General features: G+C 33.4%; 3 protein-coding genes across 3 annotated transcripts; 1 reads left to right on the top strand and 2 right to left on the bottom strand.

Moving 5' to 3' along the window:
* Positions 1 to 265: 265 nt before the first annotated feature.
* Positions 266 to 6769, bottom strand: LOC11432456 (ubiquitin carboxyl-terminal hydrolase 13). Its single transcript, XM_039834765.1, has 13 exons — positions 6697 to 6769; positions 5996 to 6146; positions 5639 to 5799; positions 4606 to 4775; positions 4173 to 4253; positions 3949 to 4068; positions 3484 to 3606; positions 2815 to 2856; positions 2629 to 2723; positions 2429 to 2537; positions 1728 to 1796; positions 1537 to 1647; positions 266 to 1400 (listed from the first exon to the last, which is right to left on the bottom strand). Exons 1-13 carry the CDS (start codon positions 6767 to 6769, stop codon positions 567 to 569), a joined length of 2139 nt encoding a protein of 712 aa, XP_039690699.1. The 3' UTR covers positions 266 to 566.
* A 5082-nt stretch (positions 6770 to 11851) lies between these two features.
* LOC11425835 (60S ribosomal export protein NMD3) lies at positions 11852 to 13006 on the bottom strand. Its single transcript, XM_003617354.3, has one exon. It carries the CDS (start codon positions 12987 to 12989, stop codon positions 11964 to 11966), a length of 1026 nt encoding a protein of 341 aa, XP_003617402.1. The 5' UTR covers positions 12990 to 13006; the 3' UTR covers positions 11852 to 11963.
* Positions 13007 to 17134: 4128 nt separating this feature from the next.
* LOC11433519 (putative F-box protein At3g17490) lies at positions 17135 to 17958 on the top strand. The gene is made up of 2 exons (XM_024785029.1): positions 17135 to 17228; positions 17294 to 17958. The coding sequence occupies exons 1-2, from the start codon at positions 17135 to 17137 to the stop codon at positions 17956 to 17958; spliced, it is 759 nt and encodes a 252-aa protein (XP_024640797.1).
* Positions 17959 to 18697: the final 739 nt, after the last annotated feature.

Raw genomic sequence — 18697 nt, 5'->3', positions numbered from 1 at the left:
GGATAGGACCTAACATAACAACTACAGAAAATAAAATAAAAAATCACTTCAAGCACAAGATAGAGCCAGCTATATATATCGGGTCAACCGAAACCAAAATATTATATTGTATATATGTCTACTGAAATAGAAAAATGACCATCATGCGTTGATTCGAGAAATGTGTTGATTCAACTGAGAAAATCTGTCAATTCTCTATTTGAATCGTAATTGTAAATGAAAAGAGAAATTAGCTGAAAACTTGGAAGTGTAAAACAATTCAGAGTTGTCCTACAATGCAGAAAGACTGCATGATACTAACATTAATAATTAGTCATGCAATTATGCATAATGGATTTCAAAATTCATGAACCATATTCTAAGATTAGCCTACATAATTGAAGCCTTACAGTCTAAGAAATAGTCTTCAAATTAGGAAGGAAAATTCACAGTAGAAAATGTGTTTTCTGATAAGCTAAATTGGTATTGAAGTAAAAATGTTGTGGTAAAAAAGGCTAACCAAATACATAAATCAAAATGGAGGGATTTTCTTGAAGATTTGAAAGAGCTTCTCATAACCTTCCAATTCAGATTGAGTTTCCGGAATTTGATCTTCCAACACTTTTCAACTTGATTTGATCATCAACGAGGTGCTGGAAAATTGACTTAACATCTTTATTCAAAGATGTAATCTTATCTTTCTCTTGATCTTGAATCTCAGCAATTTTGGCCCTGTCTTCTTGTAGTTTTGCAATCTGAGCATCAAGAGAGTTGAGTTCTGTTTGGTCGTTTGTAAAGGAAGTCATTGAGTTCAATATTTTCTGTCTGGTTTCCTTCAATGCTTCACTATCTTGGTCAGTGCTCTTCTTGGCTATGTTTCGCTCTTTTTTCAAATTTTCAATTTTTTCAAGCATCCTCACAATGTTGTTGAGAAGGTTAACAACAGCACCGACTTGTTCTAATTGGAGAGAGGAAAATGCATCAGCATTAGCGTCAATTTTTTCCTTGACTGCGTTGAAATTAACTTTAGAAGTGAGACCTTCTTTAAGTTTTTCAACCAAGTCTCCTTTAAAAGCAATATCCCTTAATTCCTGAAGAAGTTGCTCAGGGAGATTGGGATCCCGTTTTGAGTATTCTCGTCCTTGGACAGAATGCTGGGATTTTAAGGAAAGAGTAATCCCTTCCGATAAAACTCTGTCAATTGCCGCAATGACATCCTCATCTACCATAGCATCAAATTCTTCAGAGTCTATGCTGACTAATTTTGAAGTGTTGGATTTGCTGGTACCTTCATTTTCCCCTTTTGACTGTTGAGCTTCAATGTTTTTGTCAACATTTGTTTCTTCGGATATAATATTTTCGTTTTTCTCCTCTAACGATTCTTCATCTTTGGGTTCTATGTCTGAGAGACAAATAGGAACCTGAACAAGAAAACAAGAAACTGAGTTCAGTTCAAGAGAAGCCTAGAAAAGGGATAAGAATAAATAAGTAGCTTTCATTTTTGCATCACATCAAACAAAACTAATTTCCTTTAAATAAACCTCAAAAAGAAAATACCTGGCGATTGTGCACATATTTCATGTATGAAGGCACATCGGGATAGCGGAAATGTTTCTCGTTATCCACTGCAGAAGCTTTCTGAAAGCATATAATAGCACCATTGTTCAACTGCATTCATGGAAAAACAAATCAATATGAAAATCAATGATAAAGTAACTTAGTGAGCATCGACTGGGTATGTACTATACCTTGCTTTCTGTAAATGTTAATTTCTTGTCAACAGGATCACATTTAACATTTGGTTCAAACTCAATTTCCTGCACAACAATACACACACAATTAACTCAGTAACGCTACATGATTAAAGTCGCCCATAGAGATTAAAAGATCCAGCACCTAAAGATGACAAAAGAAAAAGCCCTTTCCCTTGTGGTAAGTCATATGCAAGAATGATTAACTTCCATAGACCACGATGCACTTTATTTGCAATTAATCACCGCAAGCTTGGTTACTGAACAACTGAAACCATGACTGCTTGACCCAAACAAAATAACAAAGTATATTTTTTCTGCACATGCAAGGATGCACTACAATTTGAAATTTTTATGTTGTACAACAGATAAATCATGAAGAGTTTAATTTTTATACATTGTCAGAAAATGTAAGTTTTAGAATGTCAGCAAATCACAATAATTTAAGTCAAACATTTTTAATACTCTTGACAATTATGATTGATTGACAACGTAAAAAAAATCTTTACGCCGACAGTGTATATAAATTAATAGCGTGTTTGGATCCACGTCTATCCACCGCAGTCGCACGTCCAGCCAGCTTGCGTTCTACCGTGAAAATCAAGAAGCTATAAAGGGTAGCTTAAAAAAAAAAAACACGTCTGGCTAAAACCTACCGCAGAAGCAAACACTTGCTAAATCAGACAACACAAACTAACCTCATAAAGTTCAATCTCTTCATCAAGATCATAACCAGCCAATTTATTTATCCTTGCTAAAATTGCTGACGGGTTACTATAACAGTTAACAAAGAGCCTTCCAACATAACTGCCATAGAAGGAAAATACATTTGAAGTCAACTCAGGTCCACCTTGTACACCAACAAATATTAAAATCAGCACAAAAAATTATTCAGTACCGCAGCTCTTCTTTTTCAGGATCATATAACTTGAAAAAAAGTAATATGTCATGCTTTCTCATAGTGACTGGTACTGGTGCCATGGGGCGTAAATCCTAAATAATAACGTAGTTTGTCAACAGGACTATGCTTGAATGATGTTATATAACATTAAAATAGCATACAACTTCACAATTTAAATGTTACCGGTCCACGCTCGACTTCCAAAAACAATACAATTTGTCCAACCTGCAATTTGAATCAGAATGAGAAAAATATTGAAAAAACTTCAGTTCATAGAGAAATTGATGTGCTGCACAGAAAATGAATCTCCAATTAACATGAGAAAGAAAAAAAAAAACATGCGATCCAAAATAATCATACAAAAAACCACTTGCATTTACTGCATATACATTTGTGCATTGATACAGACCTATTAAAAAAGGTGCAAAGATGAACACTTACTGTTTTTAGTAATATAATTGATTTTATAATATAAAAAAAGGAAAGAGATCTAATGTTTTACTAAAAATGGTATGGTCCACATTTAGACCCTTTTTTTGAGACCCATATTAGATGCATCCCTATATACATTATACAATTTGAAGAAATAAAAAGAAGGTAGTCGAAGATAGGGGGTTGGATGGCTCAACGGGTTTGAGCCAAGTGAAAAGAAGCTGGGGGTCCTGGATTCAAACCCGAACAAATGAGTAAATATTAATATAACAAACTAACTACTAACATTTGTCATTCAAAAAAATTAAAGGTAGCCAAGGATGGAAAAAATAACGATAAAGACAAACAAAGCAAACACGTAGAATTAACTGTTGGTGTAAAATGTCATGAACAGAGTCAACATATAGCAAATGAACTTACGCTTCTTGCTTCCTCTGTTTGTCTCATTGGCCGAATAGGACGATATGTATGGTTTTGACTCCTTGCCCAATACCAAAAGCGCTGGAATCCAGCCGGTATGTCAAACTCTTTAGCAAGCAATTTCTACATATCACATTAACAATCAAACAGAAAATCAAACTTTACAAAAAGACATTATAAAATATATTTTAAATTACAAAATCAAAAGTGTAAAAACCACAAGGATTTAATATGAGGAATTTTTTTCTTCTTCCAACTAGCATCATGCTTTTAATATTTTAGTACAGTTTTTAAAAAAAATTGTTCTCTATGAGGATGCATCGAAAATAATGATTTTCCTATCGGCACTTCACAAACAAAACTTTCCCAACTTCCATGACTCTTTATGTGTATAAAAATTTGAGAAGATGGTACAAAAAGTTAATGCAATTATTCACAAGGTAATTGCCTAACTAATGATGATACCTTGAAATCTTTAAATGTCGTATTCTTGGGAACACGAAAACTGCTCACTTTGTCAGGGTCAACAAGATCAAAATATATATCCTTTCCAATCTGTTGTGCAAGGTCTTCATCTCGTACCACCTAAGTTATCAGTATAAACATAAATACAATCTGATTGAGCAATTAACAAGATGAATCTAAAGAAACAAACATTACTAGTTTCTAGGGAAGCAAGCTTAGAACACCCTTATAATAGTGTAGAGGTGAGCCTCTGTGTTTTCTTTATTTTTGTGCTTTTGTACTTTCTGGTCTTTCTTCAACCTCTCCTGCATAAACCCATTGTACAAAACCAGTGCAGATTTTACAGAATAGACCAACAGAAAAAGTAGAACAGAAATTAAAAGTTAGTGGCAAACATAGGTTGGTTTTATTGTCTTGAAATACTCATAAGGAACATCTCATGAGAAATAAATAATTAAAGTATTGGTTTAGGAAATACTTTTGGTCGGGAACAGTCATTGATTGCAATAGTCGAATATGACACGCGTTCTTATATCAATCATAAAATAAATCAGAGCTCTAAACTTATTTGGAAGTTAAACTTGCTGCAAAAGATGATAGGTCGCTACCTGGCTTGATTTATTTTGGGCTCTAAAGTACGTAAGAATATCTACTTACCCTTACATGGTCAGCGATGTCTTTCTCATCCACATTGCGTGTTACCTCAACTTCAACTACAAGAGTATTATTCACAACATACCCTCTTGAAGGATCAGATAATTCATCAAGAGGTATGAAGGACGGCTCGCCCCAATCACATTCTTGTTCATTGAATCGGTGCCGCAAGTCTGCATAGTACAAACAAAGTTACAAAAATAACACAGCTTTGCCCAAAAATATGTGCATTTTCACTTTTTTTTAAGGGGTGCCTTCCGGGGCTTGGAAAGAGTTCAAAAAAGAGAATTGAAGTCATGGTGGTGACTACACCAAAGTGGCTGCTCTCTCATGTTATCTCTTCTTTCTCTCCCACATTTTTCTCTCATAAACTACCCAAAAGTCATGGTGAGTTTCCCGCGGTAAAGGTAGAGGATACTTTTCCACTGGGTAGTTAGACCCTTCTTTTATTCAACATGTCAATACTAACAAAAGTCTATTGAAGACAAGTAATATGATTGAGGATATAAGGATGACTTGGCGGCTAGGGAGTGATAAGGAGGTTGGCTAGGGAGTGATAAGGAGGTCAAGGGTTCAACCCCACTGCCAACATATATAATACTAACAATACCAACATTGACAATTTAAATTAAAAAAAAAAAAGACTAATTATTTTCAGATTTTGATCCAAAAATATATCTTATCAGGGAAAGAGTAATGTACAAGTGGTAGTTTCAAGTCAAGTAGAAAAGTTCAATGACGTAAAATTTGAATGAGAAGATGGGGAGGTAGGCACGTGGAAAGAAACTAATTTAGCAAGATTCTGAAATTTATATCAACACCAAAAGCATTTTTCCGCGAGGTTAAAACATTATTGGTTAATCAGAAAACAACCTACCACAATCATGCAGACTTCTTGGAGAAAGGGCAGTGCAACAAGTATAAAATTCTCTTTCAACAAATGCAATAAAAAATTTACAACATTCTTTGCTTTTAATTCCAGCATTGCTCATTTTATAACAACGGTAAGGAACAAACTGAATACTGAATAGGGTACCTTTTGTCACAGAGTCCTCAGCATTGATTTGATTAACTAAAGACATGGTAAACTGTGCATAAATACTCCAACCGTTGGGCAAATTTTCTGAATCTGCAACGCCAAAATACATGGACAAATGGTCCATCGCATTGTCCCCTTCTGGGAAAATAATTACATGCCTGATCAGATAAAAGAAAAAACATTAGAAGGGATCACAGATGATAAATACACACAGGAACTAATGTAACAACTACAACAAAATCAGTTCCTCCAATAGATAGAATCTACATGGCTCAAACAAAACCAAAATATTATATTGTATATCACGTCAACTGAAATAGAAAGATAAACATCATGAATAGATTCGGGGGATACCATTTATAGCCCCCAACATCAAATACATCTGAACAGAGCTTTATCTCGTTCCTCCAAGAAAATCTTTCAATTCTCCATGTGAATTTAAATGGAGAAGGATCCTTGCCAGGCTGGCTATCCACAATGGTGGCATTTTCAGGTTGAGGACCTACTAATGTTCATAAAAATAAATGAAAAGAGCAATTAAGTAAGTATCAAGACTTGAATTATCTGAAAACTTGGAGAGGTAAAACAAATAAGAGTAGTCCCGCAGATGTTTAGTCCAGCAATGTAGAATGGCTAAAGAAGTACATGAACATGATTGGTGTATATGTCATGAGTTTGTGAATATGATTTTGAAGTTCATGAACCATATACCAAAATAAGCCCACATAACCGTATCGTAAATCATTCATCCGTGTTTACCAGATTGACTTATGGACCTTTAAGTTACATATTACCTATGAAGCATGGACTCCGACACGAACACCTGACACGACACTGACATGTTGACACTACTAAATAAATGCAAAAAACATTGGACACCGACACCGCTACAAATATATTTATTTATAAATAAAATAAAATAAAAGACATTACTAGCTAGTTTCATAGCATATCATGTTACATAGCAAAGAAGACATTACTGCTATTTATTTATAAAAATAAAAAAGACATTACTAGTAATCAAATCGGTAAAAGATGATGATGACATTGAATACCTGAATCTGTTGTCTTTCTTCTCTTATGAGCTGCAAAAGAGGTACTTCTTTCATCTACGAGTTCTCTTGCCATCTAGCCTGTGGTGATATTATTCATTTTGAAATGAGAGAGAACCAACACAGACCCAAAATGCAATTACAGTTTTGAAAACAAACATACATATACATTCCCAACACTCTTCATTTGATTATAATGAAAAGTGAAAAGAAAGTAAAAAAGGTAGAAGCTTTTTTGTTGTTAACATAAAATGGAAAAAGGGAAAAGTTTTGGAAAAAAGCTAATGAAACCTGATAATGGCTATATCAGTGTGTCAACAAAAGTTGCTTCCTTAATAGAGAAGTAGAAGAAGAAGAAGAAAAATGGTATCTTTGTTTGTTCTCTGCTGTGTTTTGAATCAATGGGTGGCGAAAATGGTGCAGTGTTTGAGTAGACCATTGGACAATAGGGTGCTGCAGCAGGGTTGAAAAGGGGAAACCATGCAAGAGTTGTTGTAATTGACAAATTTAACCTTCTTCTTTATTTGTTTAAACTAATATCTTGAAGTTTATTTTAGTAATTTTAATTAAAACATATTTCTTTTTAACTCGGTTCCACTTTTATTATCAACGTGTTTATGCCTCAAAGAAACAATTAAAAACATTAAACAAACCAAAATAAAAAAAGACAACACTAACGAGAATAAACTTAATCTTAAAAGGGTTAAATATGTTTTTGGTCCTTATAAATATATCAATTTTTTATTTTAATTCCTCTAAAATTTTCCTTCAACTTTTAGTCCTTGTAAAGTTTTCGATCTTTCATTTTAGTCCCTTTTAAAGTGTCAAATTATATATATGTTGAAGGTGAACAAAGATTTACGGCAAATAAGGAAACCGTTTCAATGTTATATGGTTTTTTCTTTTTGTAAATATAAAATAAATGAAGTTTACCAAATTATCCTCTAACTTAAAACTGATTTAAAATAATGATAAAGGGTATTTTTGTCTAAATAAAAATGTGTACCTTTGTTAACTTAGACCTTCATGTTTTTTTGTTGGTCTAAGTTTTTATTTTTTAAAGAATTTTTTTTATAATAAAGATTGGTATTGATGTCATTATAAAAAAATTAGATTATATTTTTCTATGAGTTTCGTCTTTTTGCTAGTAATATAGTAATGAAGATTGATTTAGGGGTGTTCAAAACCGAACCAACCAAATAGAAAAATCACAAATCGAACCAATTCAAACCGAAATCGCAAAAAACCGCATTTAGTTCAGATGTAATCGGATCATTTTCTTGTTCAACCATATGGTTTGCGGTTTTCATTTTACCAACCAAACAAAACCAAACCGAACTGCAACATAAGAAAAATGTAATTAAACATATCTCACCTAGACCAATACTTATAAAAACTCAATGAAAAGTTTTATAAAATGACATATAAGTTTTATTATAAAATTTTTGTTAACATATCATAATTGTATCGTATCCTAAATTTTAAAAAAATCACGTATTCGCGTACCTGTATCGTATCGTACCCGGACTTCATAGTTTTTTTTTCTTCTTACAATCAGTTATCATTACCATCTTAAAAACTTCGAACTTCTTTATCTCCTTCATCGAAGATGTAATATACATCTCGTTCGTTCCAAAATCGAATTGTATATGTCATGAGGGGTAAATTACCATCAATTCATTCAAGAAAAATGTAGGATCACCATTTTCATCTCAAGAACATCAAACTTTTTCATCTCTTTCATTTAACATGATCTTCATTTACTTTGTTCTAAAATTGAATCTTATTTATGATTAGGGGTAACATAGGCCTCATCATTAATGACCTTCAGCAGAGATAGAAATAACTTTTTTCATTTTTTATAAGAAATAACTTATACTCTATTCGTTTTAAAATGAGTGTCGTTTTAGGCAATTGCACACATATTAAGGAATGGAATAAAGTAGTCAAATGTCATAGCAATTTTACCAAATTATCCTAATCAACTATTCGTTTGTTTTTCATTAAAGAAAAAATAATATTTTGGAAGTAGTGTAACATAGTATTAATTGAAAAGAAAAAGTTATTATTGCATTGGAAACTGAAAATAACATTCATTTTGAAATATATTTTTTTTGCTAAAACGACATTCATTTTGAAAGAGAGGGAATAGTATTTGTTGTGATTAATGAACAACATATCTGTTTGAACTTCTTCACATTCTGCATCAAATATTTATGACATCAGGCTTGTCCCAAATTGTATGTCGCTTTAGAGAGAAAAATTTGTCCCAAATTATATGTCGCTTTACAATACCAATGCAACATTAATGTTACTTTTCCTATTATAACCTTAACTATTTATTACTCTCTTTTCTTTCAATTCTTTCATTTATCTTTCCCATATTATTTATTAAGGATAATTTTGTAAAACAAATCATAATATCTCTTTTCCACACAATATTAATTACATTTCTTAATATATGTGAAATGTCCAAAACGTCATACAATTTGGGACGGAGGGAGTATGAAAATGCTATATGTCACGAGAATATCTATCCCGAATTCATCGCGATAGTTATTTGTATGCTCACTACCAAAGGTGATTTCCGTCTTTTCCAAAACAAAAGGCAGTGTGCAATTTTATTTTTTATTTTTTTTAAGGACAGTTTGCAATTTTCTTTTTAGGGTTAAATATATTTTTGGTTCCTATAAATATTCCAACTTTTCGTTTTAGTCCCTCTAAAAATTTCCTTCAACTTTTAGCCCCTATAAAATTTTGAGTCACTACTTTTAGTCCCTATTTTTCAGTTATTTTTTATATTTTTTAATGAAATGTGTAGAATATTGTAAAAAAAATTAGAATTTTTTAACAAAACACAAATTTAATTTGAATTTTTAACCGTAAAAATTCATGTTTTGTTAAAAAATTCTAATTTTTTTAGGAAGAGATTCTTAAAATATTATGAATTTTTCTTGAAAATTTTACAAAAATATGAATTCTACATATGAGTTTACTTCAAAAGAGGGATAAAAAATAGTGATTGAAAATTTTATAGGGACTAAAAGTTGAAGGAAAATTTTAGAGAGATTAAAACAAAAAATTGATATATTTATAGGGATCAAAAGCATATTTAACTCAAAATAGACATAGTGAAAATTTCTTGAATACATTTTTCGCTATGCATAGTGCTCCTCGGCCTAATTTTTTACTTTTACATTCCAGATCAAGCGTGTTCAAGCTTGATGGCTTAGTAATCGAACTTATGAAATGAAGTATTGATTTTATCAAAGAAAATGTGAAGAATAAAATTGGGCATGAATCGGAATTGTGCAAAATTTTGAGAGTAGCACCAAAAGTCAATGCACTAAACCCAATTTTTTCTTCTTCTAGGCAACATGCTTTACTGGGCTTAACTAAGGACATGATTATTAACTATGAGTTACCTATGATGTCAGGCCAGAATCATCACACAAAGGAAAATTGAAGTTTTTTTTGAAGAATGGGAAAATTGAAGTTGTAATGACATTAATCAATATTCCTAAATTACTTTCGGGTGACATTCAAATTTCAATACTTTTTATTTTGGCTTTTGCACCGGTTTCCGACGTATCAAAGGTGAGCGACTAATTCGACTCGAGCGTAGAGGCATGCACACTGGCCAAGTGTTGTTTCCTCTGATAATCGAACCTGGTATTCCCCGGGTACGTTCTTGGAAAGAGCTCCTTGCCACTGGAGCCCAAACAACTTGGTTTCAAATTTCAATACTTTGACAATGAAGGGGGAAACATGTCTTATAGGGCATTAAATCTCTTGTAAGAAAATTGAAGGTGTTGCATGTTTTTGGGAAGATACTCAATGACATAGAGGAGTAAAAGCTAAATGTACTTGCAAGATCAAGTGTAAAGGCAGAAAAACTCTAGCTATATGGCTCATAGGATCTACGAGGTGTTATGGATGAAGATCATACTCCATGACCTCGAAATAAAGTACAAAGATCATATGAGGCTAATCTGTCTGTGATAATACTTCTTCCATTAGCAATGCATGTAACCCAACACGCATGATAGAATCAAATACATATAGATACATTGACCCTTCATCAAGGAGAAATTAGATAGTGACCTGGTCTTTTGGACTTCAATTCGCAAATGTTTTCACTAAGGGAGGACTTCCAACAAAGTGGTTTCAAGATCTTGCAAGCAGGGAATGATTGACATTGCTTGAAGGGAGAGTTGTAAATATGCAATTGGCGCCCATTTAGGATAGAATATTCTCGGTACATATTTAGCTATATATGTAACTATTGAACAGAATTCTTTACCAAGAATTATTAGGCAGCCTTATTCTATATAATCACATTAGTGCTTGTACATAAATCCTCAATTGACAAGAGTGTAACCAATGATGATACCTTGAAAACATTAAATGACGTCTGCTTTTGACCGCCGAAACAACTCAATCACTTTATTGTTCAAGCATTTTTCCTTGTAACCAACGCATAGGTGCTCCTTGTCTACAATTATGTGCATTTTTCCTCGTTTTTTTACTGTCATTGTGCATAATGGTCAATGCAGGGGTGACCTTGGGACACTTGTAAAAAGAGTCCAAAACAGATATGTGGAAATTTATATGAGTAACTTCAATGCTTACCCAAAAAACAGAAAAACTCCAATAAAGATTTCCGCCAAAGGTTATTTTGTGAGACTTATTGAGCAACATCATCTTAAAATAACTCCAATGGTGTCATATGTAATGAAAGGATACTGTTTTTTTGGATAACTTAGGCTTACCAAGTTGGCAAAGTTTCCGGTAAGAGTAAGCCCCAAATACCATCCAGCCACAACATATTTTCAACTATTTAGGTAGTTGGAAATTTCCTAATAGATGGGTTGCTTAATTGTTAGCTGCGTGATTAAGGTCAAAAACCAATATTGGATTTTTCATAAGCAAGAGTTTGCAGATTCCATGATAAATCATCACTTAATGCAGCCTTTGCAAGTTGTGAAACAAAAATAGAGATATATGAATTATGATCACATTGGTGCCAAGATGCCTAGTGAATAGTGAAGAGTTTTCTGCAACAGAATGGTGAAGGTGTAAATATCACACATTATTAATATACTTTGGTGTACTTTAGGCTACTAAACATAAACATTAAACAGAAATTGCAAATAGAAATAGAAAGAACCTAATAAATGAAAAGCATCTTCCTTGATTGTTGTTGTTATTATTGGAACAAACAAAACATCAACAAAGGTGATTTTTGTTTAAGCTAGTAACTAGCTAGATCATCCGTCAAGCAAGTCCTCCAATGGATCAAAAGGTCTGATAGGGGGGTCTACGAAGGGCCCGTCATATGTGTAGTGGTTGTTTGGATTTCGGTAGGGTGCTGTTATCTTGAAGAGTAGTTGAGGGTCTTGTTGTAGATCATTGAAGAAGAGTTGATAATCAGATTCCCACTTATCCTTGACAGCAACAACTCTACCATTCACTTCGGCATAACTAATCTTGCTGATCAAAATGGCAGCAGGAAGGTTGTTATTGGTGTTGGTGTCAGCTCCTCCTTCTCCTACTCCTCCAGACAGGTCATAACCAAGAGCATGGTCACCGGGTTTTAAGATACGACCGAGATGAGTCCTGATTTGAAAAGTTGTGTCATTATTTCCAGTATCTTTCACACGAGCAACCACAGCATCAGCTAAACGATATTTTTTGGCGGCAGCAGCAGCAGCAGCATCCTTCTTCTCCTTGTTCTCCTCCACCACCTCTTCTTCTTCATCTTGGTTGTCCTGTTGGTTGTCCTGGAGGAGGACAATATCGAGAACAACATATTCGACTAACTGAGTCCTATTGAATGAATGTGTGAATGGTGCTTTCCAGTACTGATGAGCATCTAAGAAACAGTGGGTCAAGGTAAATGGATCAAGCAAAGTAAATGTTTTGGCAACCCTAGTGCATATGACAATATTTGGACCCAAAGAAGCAACAACGTTAGGAGGCAGAAAGATCAAATCCCCGCAGCAAATGGGGACGATTTCAACAGAAAAAAGGTATCTTTCAGTTCTAGGAATAATCATAGCCCAAGCAGACTTGACAGGAACTATTTCCCCTATAAGTCTCGCAAAATGCCAAGCACAAGATGTTATATTGAAACAGAAAGAAAAACCTTGATCAACGTCGTATATGATTCTCTCAACACGATCAACGATAGCAAGATTGGTCATAACGCTGATCTGCTCCAAATGAAAGACAGTACGAAGTTGAGAAACATGTTGTTGACGAACTTTCACAACAGAACGCCACCCTTGCTCCATCTTCTCCACTTTTTGACCTAATTCACTTTATAAAAAATTAATTAATTTCCTTTGAGTTAAAAAAAAAAATTACTATTAATCTGAAAGTTAAAAATAGTAACCGCAAATTATTGAGTCCAGACAAAAATAACCCTAGATCACATCACTTTCAAACAGAAGCCTTGTTCATTACAGCTGCAATCCAAAATCGTTGTTGGAAATGGAGAAATGGTTTAATGATACACATTTTCAGGTTAGCAATCATGTACCTGATGATATTGTCTTCTCTATTCTGTCAAAACTTCCTTTCAAATCTTTGAAGCGATTTGAATGTGTATGTCCCTCTTATTTGATAACTCTTATTTCATGACTATGTACCGGAACCATTTATTACTGAAGGATCATTCTTATTATGACGGTGCATCTGTACTCGTACAAACGACGCCGGATGATGATGCTGGCTATTAAGATTATAAAAATGTTTTGTCTTCTCTCTCCGGTGAAAGGTGTGAGAATATGGTCAAATTAGATTGGCCAAACCCTCCATTTCAAGAGGATGACCTACCGCCATATGATGACTCAGTATTTGTAGACGCATACTTAGCATATCTGCATGCTGATGCTCGTTTTGAAATGTTGGGTTCCGTTAGTATTAATGCCACTATTTGTCTCTATTGTAATCGTGGAACCCCACTTTCATTTTGGAACCCAGTTACACATGAGTTCAAATCCATTCCACCGAGCCCTATTAAGCAAGTTGTTGCCAATAATCGCGGCGCTCGATTTGGTTATGACTATGTTGAAGATGACTATAAGGTGGTTCGGCTCCTACAGAATTTTCTATAACCCGTGAATTGCTACCTGTTTGTTTTTGGGAGATATATAGCTTAAATAGTAACTCTTGGAGGAAAATTGAGGTCGATATACCTCGCTCTTATGACAATAGAGATGTGTACATGAATAGTGTGTGTCATTGGTTGAGTAAAACTGAAAAACATTTTCAATTGGTGTCATTTAACTTCAACAACGAATCTGTGCTTACAACTCCCATACCCTCTTACGTGGATGATAGTTTTGGTTGGTTTCTCAAGAGACGACTGGTGCTATTAAATGGGTCTATTGCTTTCATTTTAAATATATCGGGGCATGTACATTTCACATATCAATTTTGGGGGAACTCGGTATAAAAGAATCATGGACTAAACTCTTCATTGTTGGACCTTTACCTTGCCTTGATTATCCAATCGGAGCGGGTAAGAAGGGCAAGATATTGTTTAGGAAAAGAGACGGTGAACTAGCCTGGTTTGATGTAAGTAACGAGATGATTGAGGAGATTGGTGTTATAACAAGGCATTCTTATGGTAAAATAGTACTCCATAAAGAAAGCATTCTTCCAATTGGAGGAATAAATTAGAATTGATTTTTGTTTTCTGTTTTCACTCAGAAGTTAAGCCTACTAGATTTTTCCCTTGTAGAGTGGCTTATTGTGTTGCCAAATTAACAAACTGTTAGATAACAGAATTGTTCTTTATTATTTTTATTTTGATAGTTTACTCTTTTTCTATATGTAAACTGTTCCGGTTTCTATTTCAATTGTATGAATGCTCTTTTACCGATTTTATACAGAAATAGCTTATAAATTTCATTACATTCTACTTGAAAAATCTGACTTTCATCATGTTGTCCATTCCAACAACTCCTTTCATCATTGGATCACACATATCATTAGAACCATTTAGAGTTTATTTTTCTTTGAACATGACAAGAGACACTCTCTCACGACCAATAACCGAATCTGCTAGTATTTATTTTGATAAGAATCATTGTTATTCAATTGTTCTGCTTCTACAAAACAGCTTTTAATGTACATTTTAGTTGTGTTCACTTTTGCTCACTTCAGTCAACAATGCAAGCATTGCTTCTGCTACAGATGTTGCACATCAGCTATCTTGTAGTGTGGCAGCTAAACAATTGAGCATGTGGATGCAATATTTTGCAGGAACATAAAATTTCTTTTGAGAAATAGTTTGCCTTAAACTTTAGGATACAAATCATGTCTTGTTTGCATACTATAAAATGCAAGCTTCCTTGAATGGAACTCAAAAGCCAAAAGAGAACAATCTGAGGATATGGACATGACTGATGTTGAGTCAACTGATATTGCTAATGATATTTCATGTTGTGCTGCTGTTGAATAATTTTATATGCCTATATCTCGTACCGGCAGAGATTTGAGGGACATATATGTGGCAAAATCTTTAGAATAGACTCCAAATTGCACACAAGAGCAAGATGGTATTGATATGACTAGATTTGGTCCTTACCAAATTGATACGACTAGATGGATCATAAGAGCATGTTCCATCAATTCTGGACAAACTTTTATCAAGTTGTGGATTCAACACATGAGAAAAATATGTGAATTAGGGAACATCTTATAATATCTTGAGATCTCAAGACATACTCAGAATTTTTACACAATCTCTAACTGCATGTTACTCATTCTTGGATTCTCTGAAACTTCACTTTAATATATATTGCATGTTACTTGATGCTTTACATGAAATTCTGGCTGATACTTGTAGGTTGCTCTTTGCCATTAGCTTTGCATTCCATTTCTGTCTCATTTTCTCACAAAGGATGCGGTGGAGCGTAACATTCCAATCTTTCTTCATGTAATCTCTAACATGTTGCCATAATGATGAAAACGGTGAGTGAGTGTTCATAGTCAGTGACTGCACCATATAAAGTGAGTCAGAGTAGCATATGATCTTCAAAAAGTCAGCTTGCCAAACAGAGTGAGCCCAGCAAAAAGGGCTTCAGTCAGTCACTTTGACGCTATCAAATCCTAATGGAAATAATTTTGGTTAAAGCAAATGACATGTCTCTATAATTTTAATTGACGTGGTCAGAAATAATTTTACTTTGACACTATCTTAGAAAACGTGGTCGACTTGTGAGATAAAGATTACCCTACTTTTAAACACTAATTCTAGTCATCGCTATCCAATGTAAAATACTTCCTCAATCCAGTTCATAAATTCCATATCGAAATTGAATAATAGATCCTTTGATTTGATGATTTTATTTTCACCATTAGAAAGAAAAAATAAATCGTTAAAATTGAAATAATCTAATTCCGATAAACCCAAGTTGTTAAAAAATCTCTATAGCTCGACGGAGGTAGGGCTTTGGGATTAAAATAATTAAGAAGTCTTTCATATTTTTTAAAGATTTATTTTTAGAAAATGATAGATTAATGCTTATAATTGTAGCTCAATTGAAAGGGAAATACCTTGTCGTATGTAGGTGCAATAGTAGGGGTTGAATTTGAATTTATATAAACTCTCCAAAACCTTCTTGGTTTTATATTATGAATAAAACTAAACTCTCAAAGTCTTTCCCTCTCAAAACTCTTAATTATTTCCTCTTTATCATTACTTTTATCAAAGTCCTCCCCTTAAACTCTCAAATGAAATCGACGAGTTTGTTTGAGAGTTTAGAAGGAGGTGATTGTAAAAAGGAAGGAAAAAATAGAGGGTTTGGATAAATTCTTCAAATATAATTTATATTTTTACACTACTTTAAAATTAAAAATATATGAATTATATTTTTCTATATTTATGTCAATGTAAAAGTTATTTTTAACAAGTATTCATACAGGAATGGCTTTACCGGATGGAATAAATATTCGATACTGCAACACAATTTTCTCTCAATCTCATTCCCACCTGTTTCCATACATGGAGACGATGATCGAAGAAACAGAGGTTGTTGCTACAACAAGGAAAAAGGTTAGGAAATATATATCGGATGATATCACATCTTGTATTCTATCAAAACTCCCTCTAAAATCGTCGAAAAGATTCAAATGTGTATGTAAGCCATGGTCCCTCTTATTTCAAAACTCTTATTTCATTATTATGTACCGCAACAATTTGACATCTACTTCTAGTAATAATCATTACGATGATACATATCTCGTTCTACATGGTGAACCGACAGATGAATACCATATCCCTTGTGAGTTTTATTTGCTCTCAGGCGAGAGGTTTAAAAATAAGGTCAAAATTGATTGGCCACCTCCATTTCAAGAGAATGACCGTCATATTTATATTTTGGGTTCCGTTAATATTAATGGAATTTTTGTCTCAAAAGAAAAATTAATGGCATTCTTGTACTATGGAACCCAACTACTCGGGAATTCAAGGTCATTCCTCCCAACCGTCTTTAGTGTGTATTGCCTTCTCGGATCCCATGGTATGTTCTTCAAGGATTTGGTTATGATTGTGCAACAAATGACTATAAAGTGGTTCAATTTGTAGATTATCTTCCCTTAGTTGAAGATAATATAGTTGAAGATGATAGTTATATTAATGATAGATCATCTTATGAGACCTTTTGGGAGATATATTCTTTAAGAAGTAACTGTTGGAGGAAGCTTGATGTTTGTATACCGAACTGTTATTTGTATACGTTCAAGCGAGGTATCGGATTGTACACGAACGGAGTGTGTCATTGGTGTGCTAGAACTGATGATTCAGATAATTTTGAAGAATGTTTGGTATCATTTGACTTTAGTAATGAGGTGTTGATTACAACACCCACACCCTCATACTTGGATGTTAGTCCTCGATGTGTTGAATACAAAGCGAAACGCTTGGTGCTTTTAAATGAGTCCATTGCATTGATCTCAACTTATCTAGAGACATATACTTTTTATATATCAATTTTAGGCGAACTCGATGTTAGAGAATCATGGACCAATGTCTTTACCGTTGAACACATACCTTTCATTGAGTACCCCATCGGAGTTGGGAAGAATTGCAATATAGTATTCTTTCAGAAAACTGATGGCAAACTAGCTTGGGTTGATTTAAGTACTAAGATGATTGAGGAGGATCTTGGTGTTAAAGCATGGAGGTTTGGTTCTCACTTCTCATATAGGAAAGTACAAAAAAAGCTTTCTTCCAATAGGAGGAATGAATAATTAATTTTTTTTCTTGTTTTCATCCAATATGTATATGACGATTTCACATGCATTTGATTTTGCCTAGTATTTGAAGTGGGTTGTTAATGGCACATATTATAATTATTATTAAGTATATGAAGTCATGTGGGTTTTTTTTTTTTTTTTTTTTGCTAATAGTAAGAAGTCGTGTGAATACGATGGTATGAATTACGTTGTATCAATTTAATTTTTTTGAAGGTTTACGTTCAAACTATTTGCAAATTAATTTGTTTTCTATTTCAACCGCAAGAAAGTTTTGTTTTCTACCTTTTACTGAATAGCTGTCAGGGATACATAAAAATAATTTATATAGGTTTGTTTGAACTTCAATACATTTTGCATGAAATATTATGCTTTTGTGCTTAATTTTGTTCTTTAGTTTTTACTTTTACGCTGAAAATCAGTTAACTATATGAAACTTGAAACATTGATAAACACTGAAGGCTATAAAGTATTGTTCTTTAGTTTGATGGCTTAGTCATCAAGCTTATGAAATTGCATATTGATTTTACAAACTACAACTTAAGATATCCAAGTCTATTTGTTAGAAAGTATGTAATACATTGAAGAGAAGATATATATGAAAGAAGAAGAAAAAAGGTAAACTTAGAGCTAATCAAAATAAAATACAAACCTTATCCGAAAAAAAAAAATGAATTTCAAATGCACCATACATTGTTTTTTTGGGGAAAAAGAGAAATATATTAAATTAAAATAA

Source organism: Medicago truncatula, chromosome 5 (assembly GCF_003473485.1).
Source record: "Medicago truncatula cultivar Jemalong A17 chromosome 5, MtrunA17r5.0-ANR, whole genome shotgun sequence".
Lineage (NCBI taxonomy): Eukaryota > Viridiplantae > Streptophyta > Magnoliopsida > Fabales > Fabaceae > Medicago > Medicago truncatula.
This window is presented reverse-complemented; position numbering and strand designations above follow the sequence as displayed.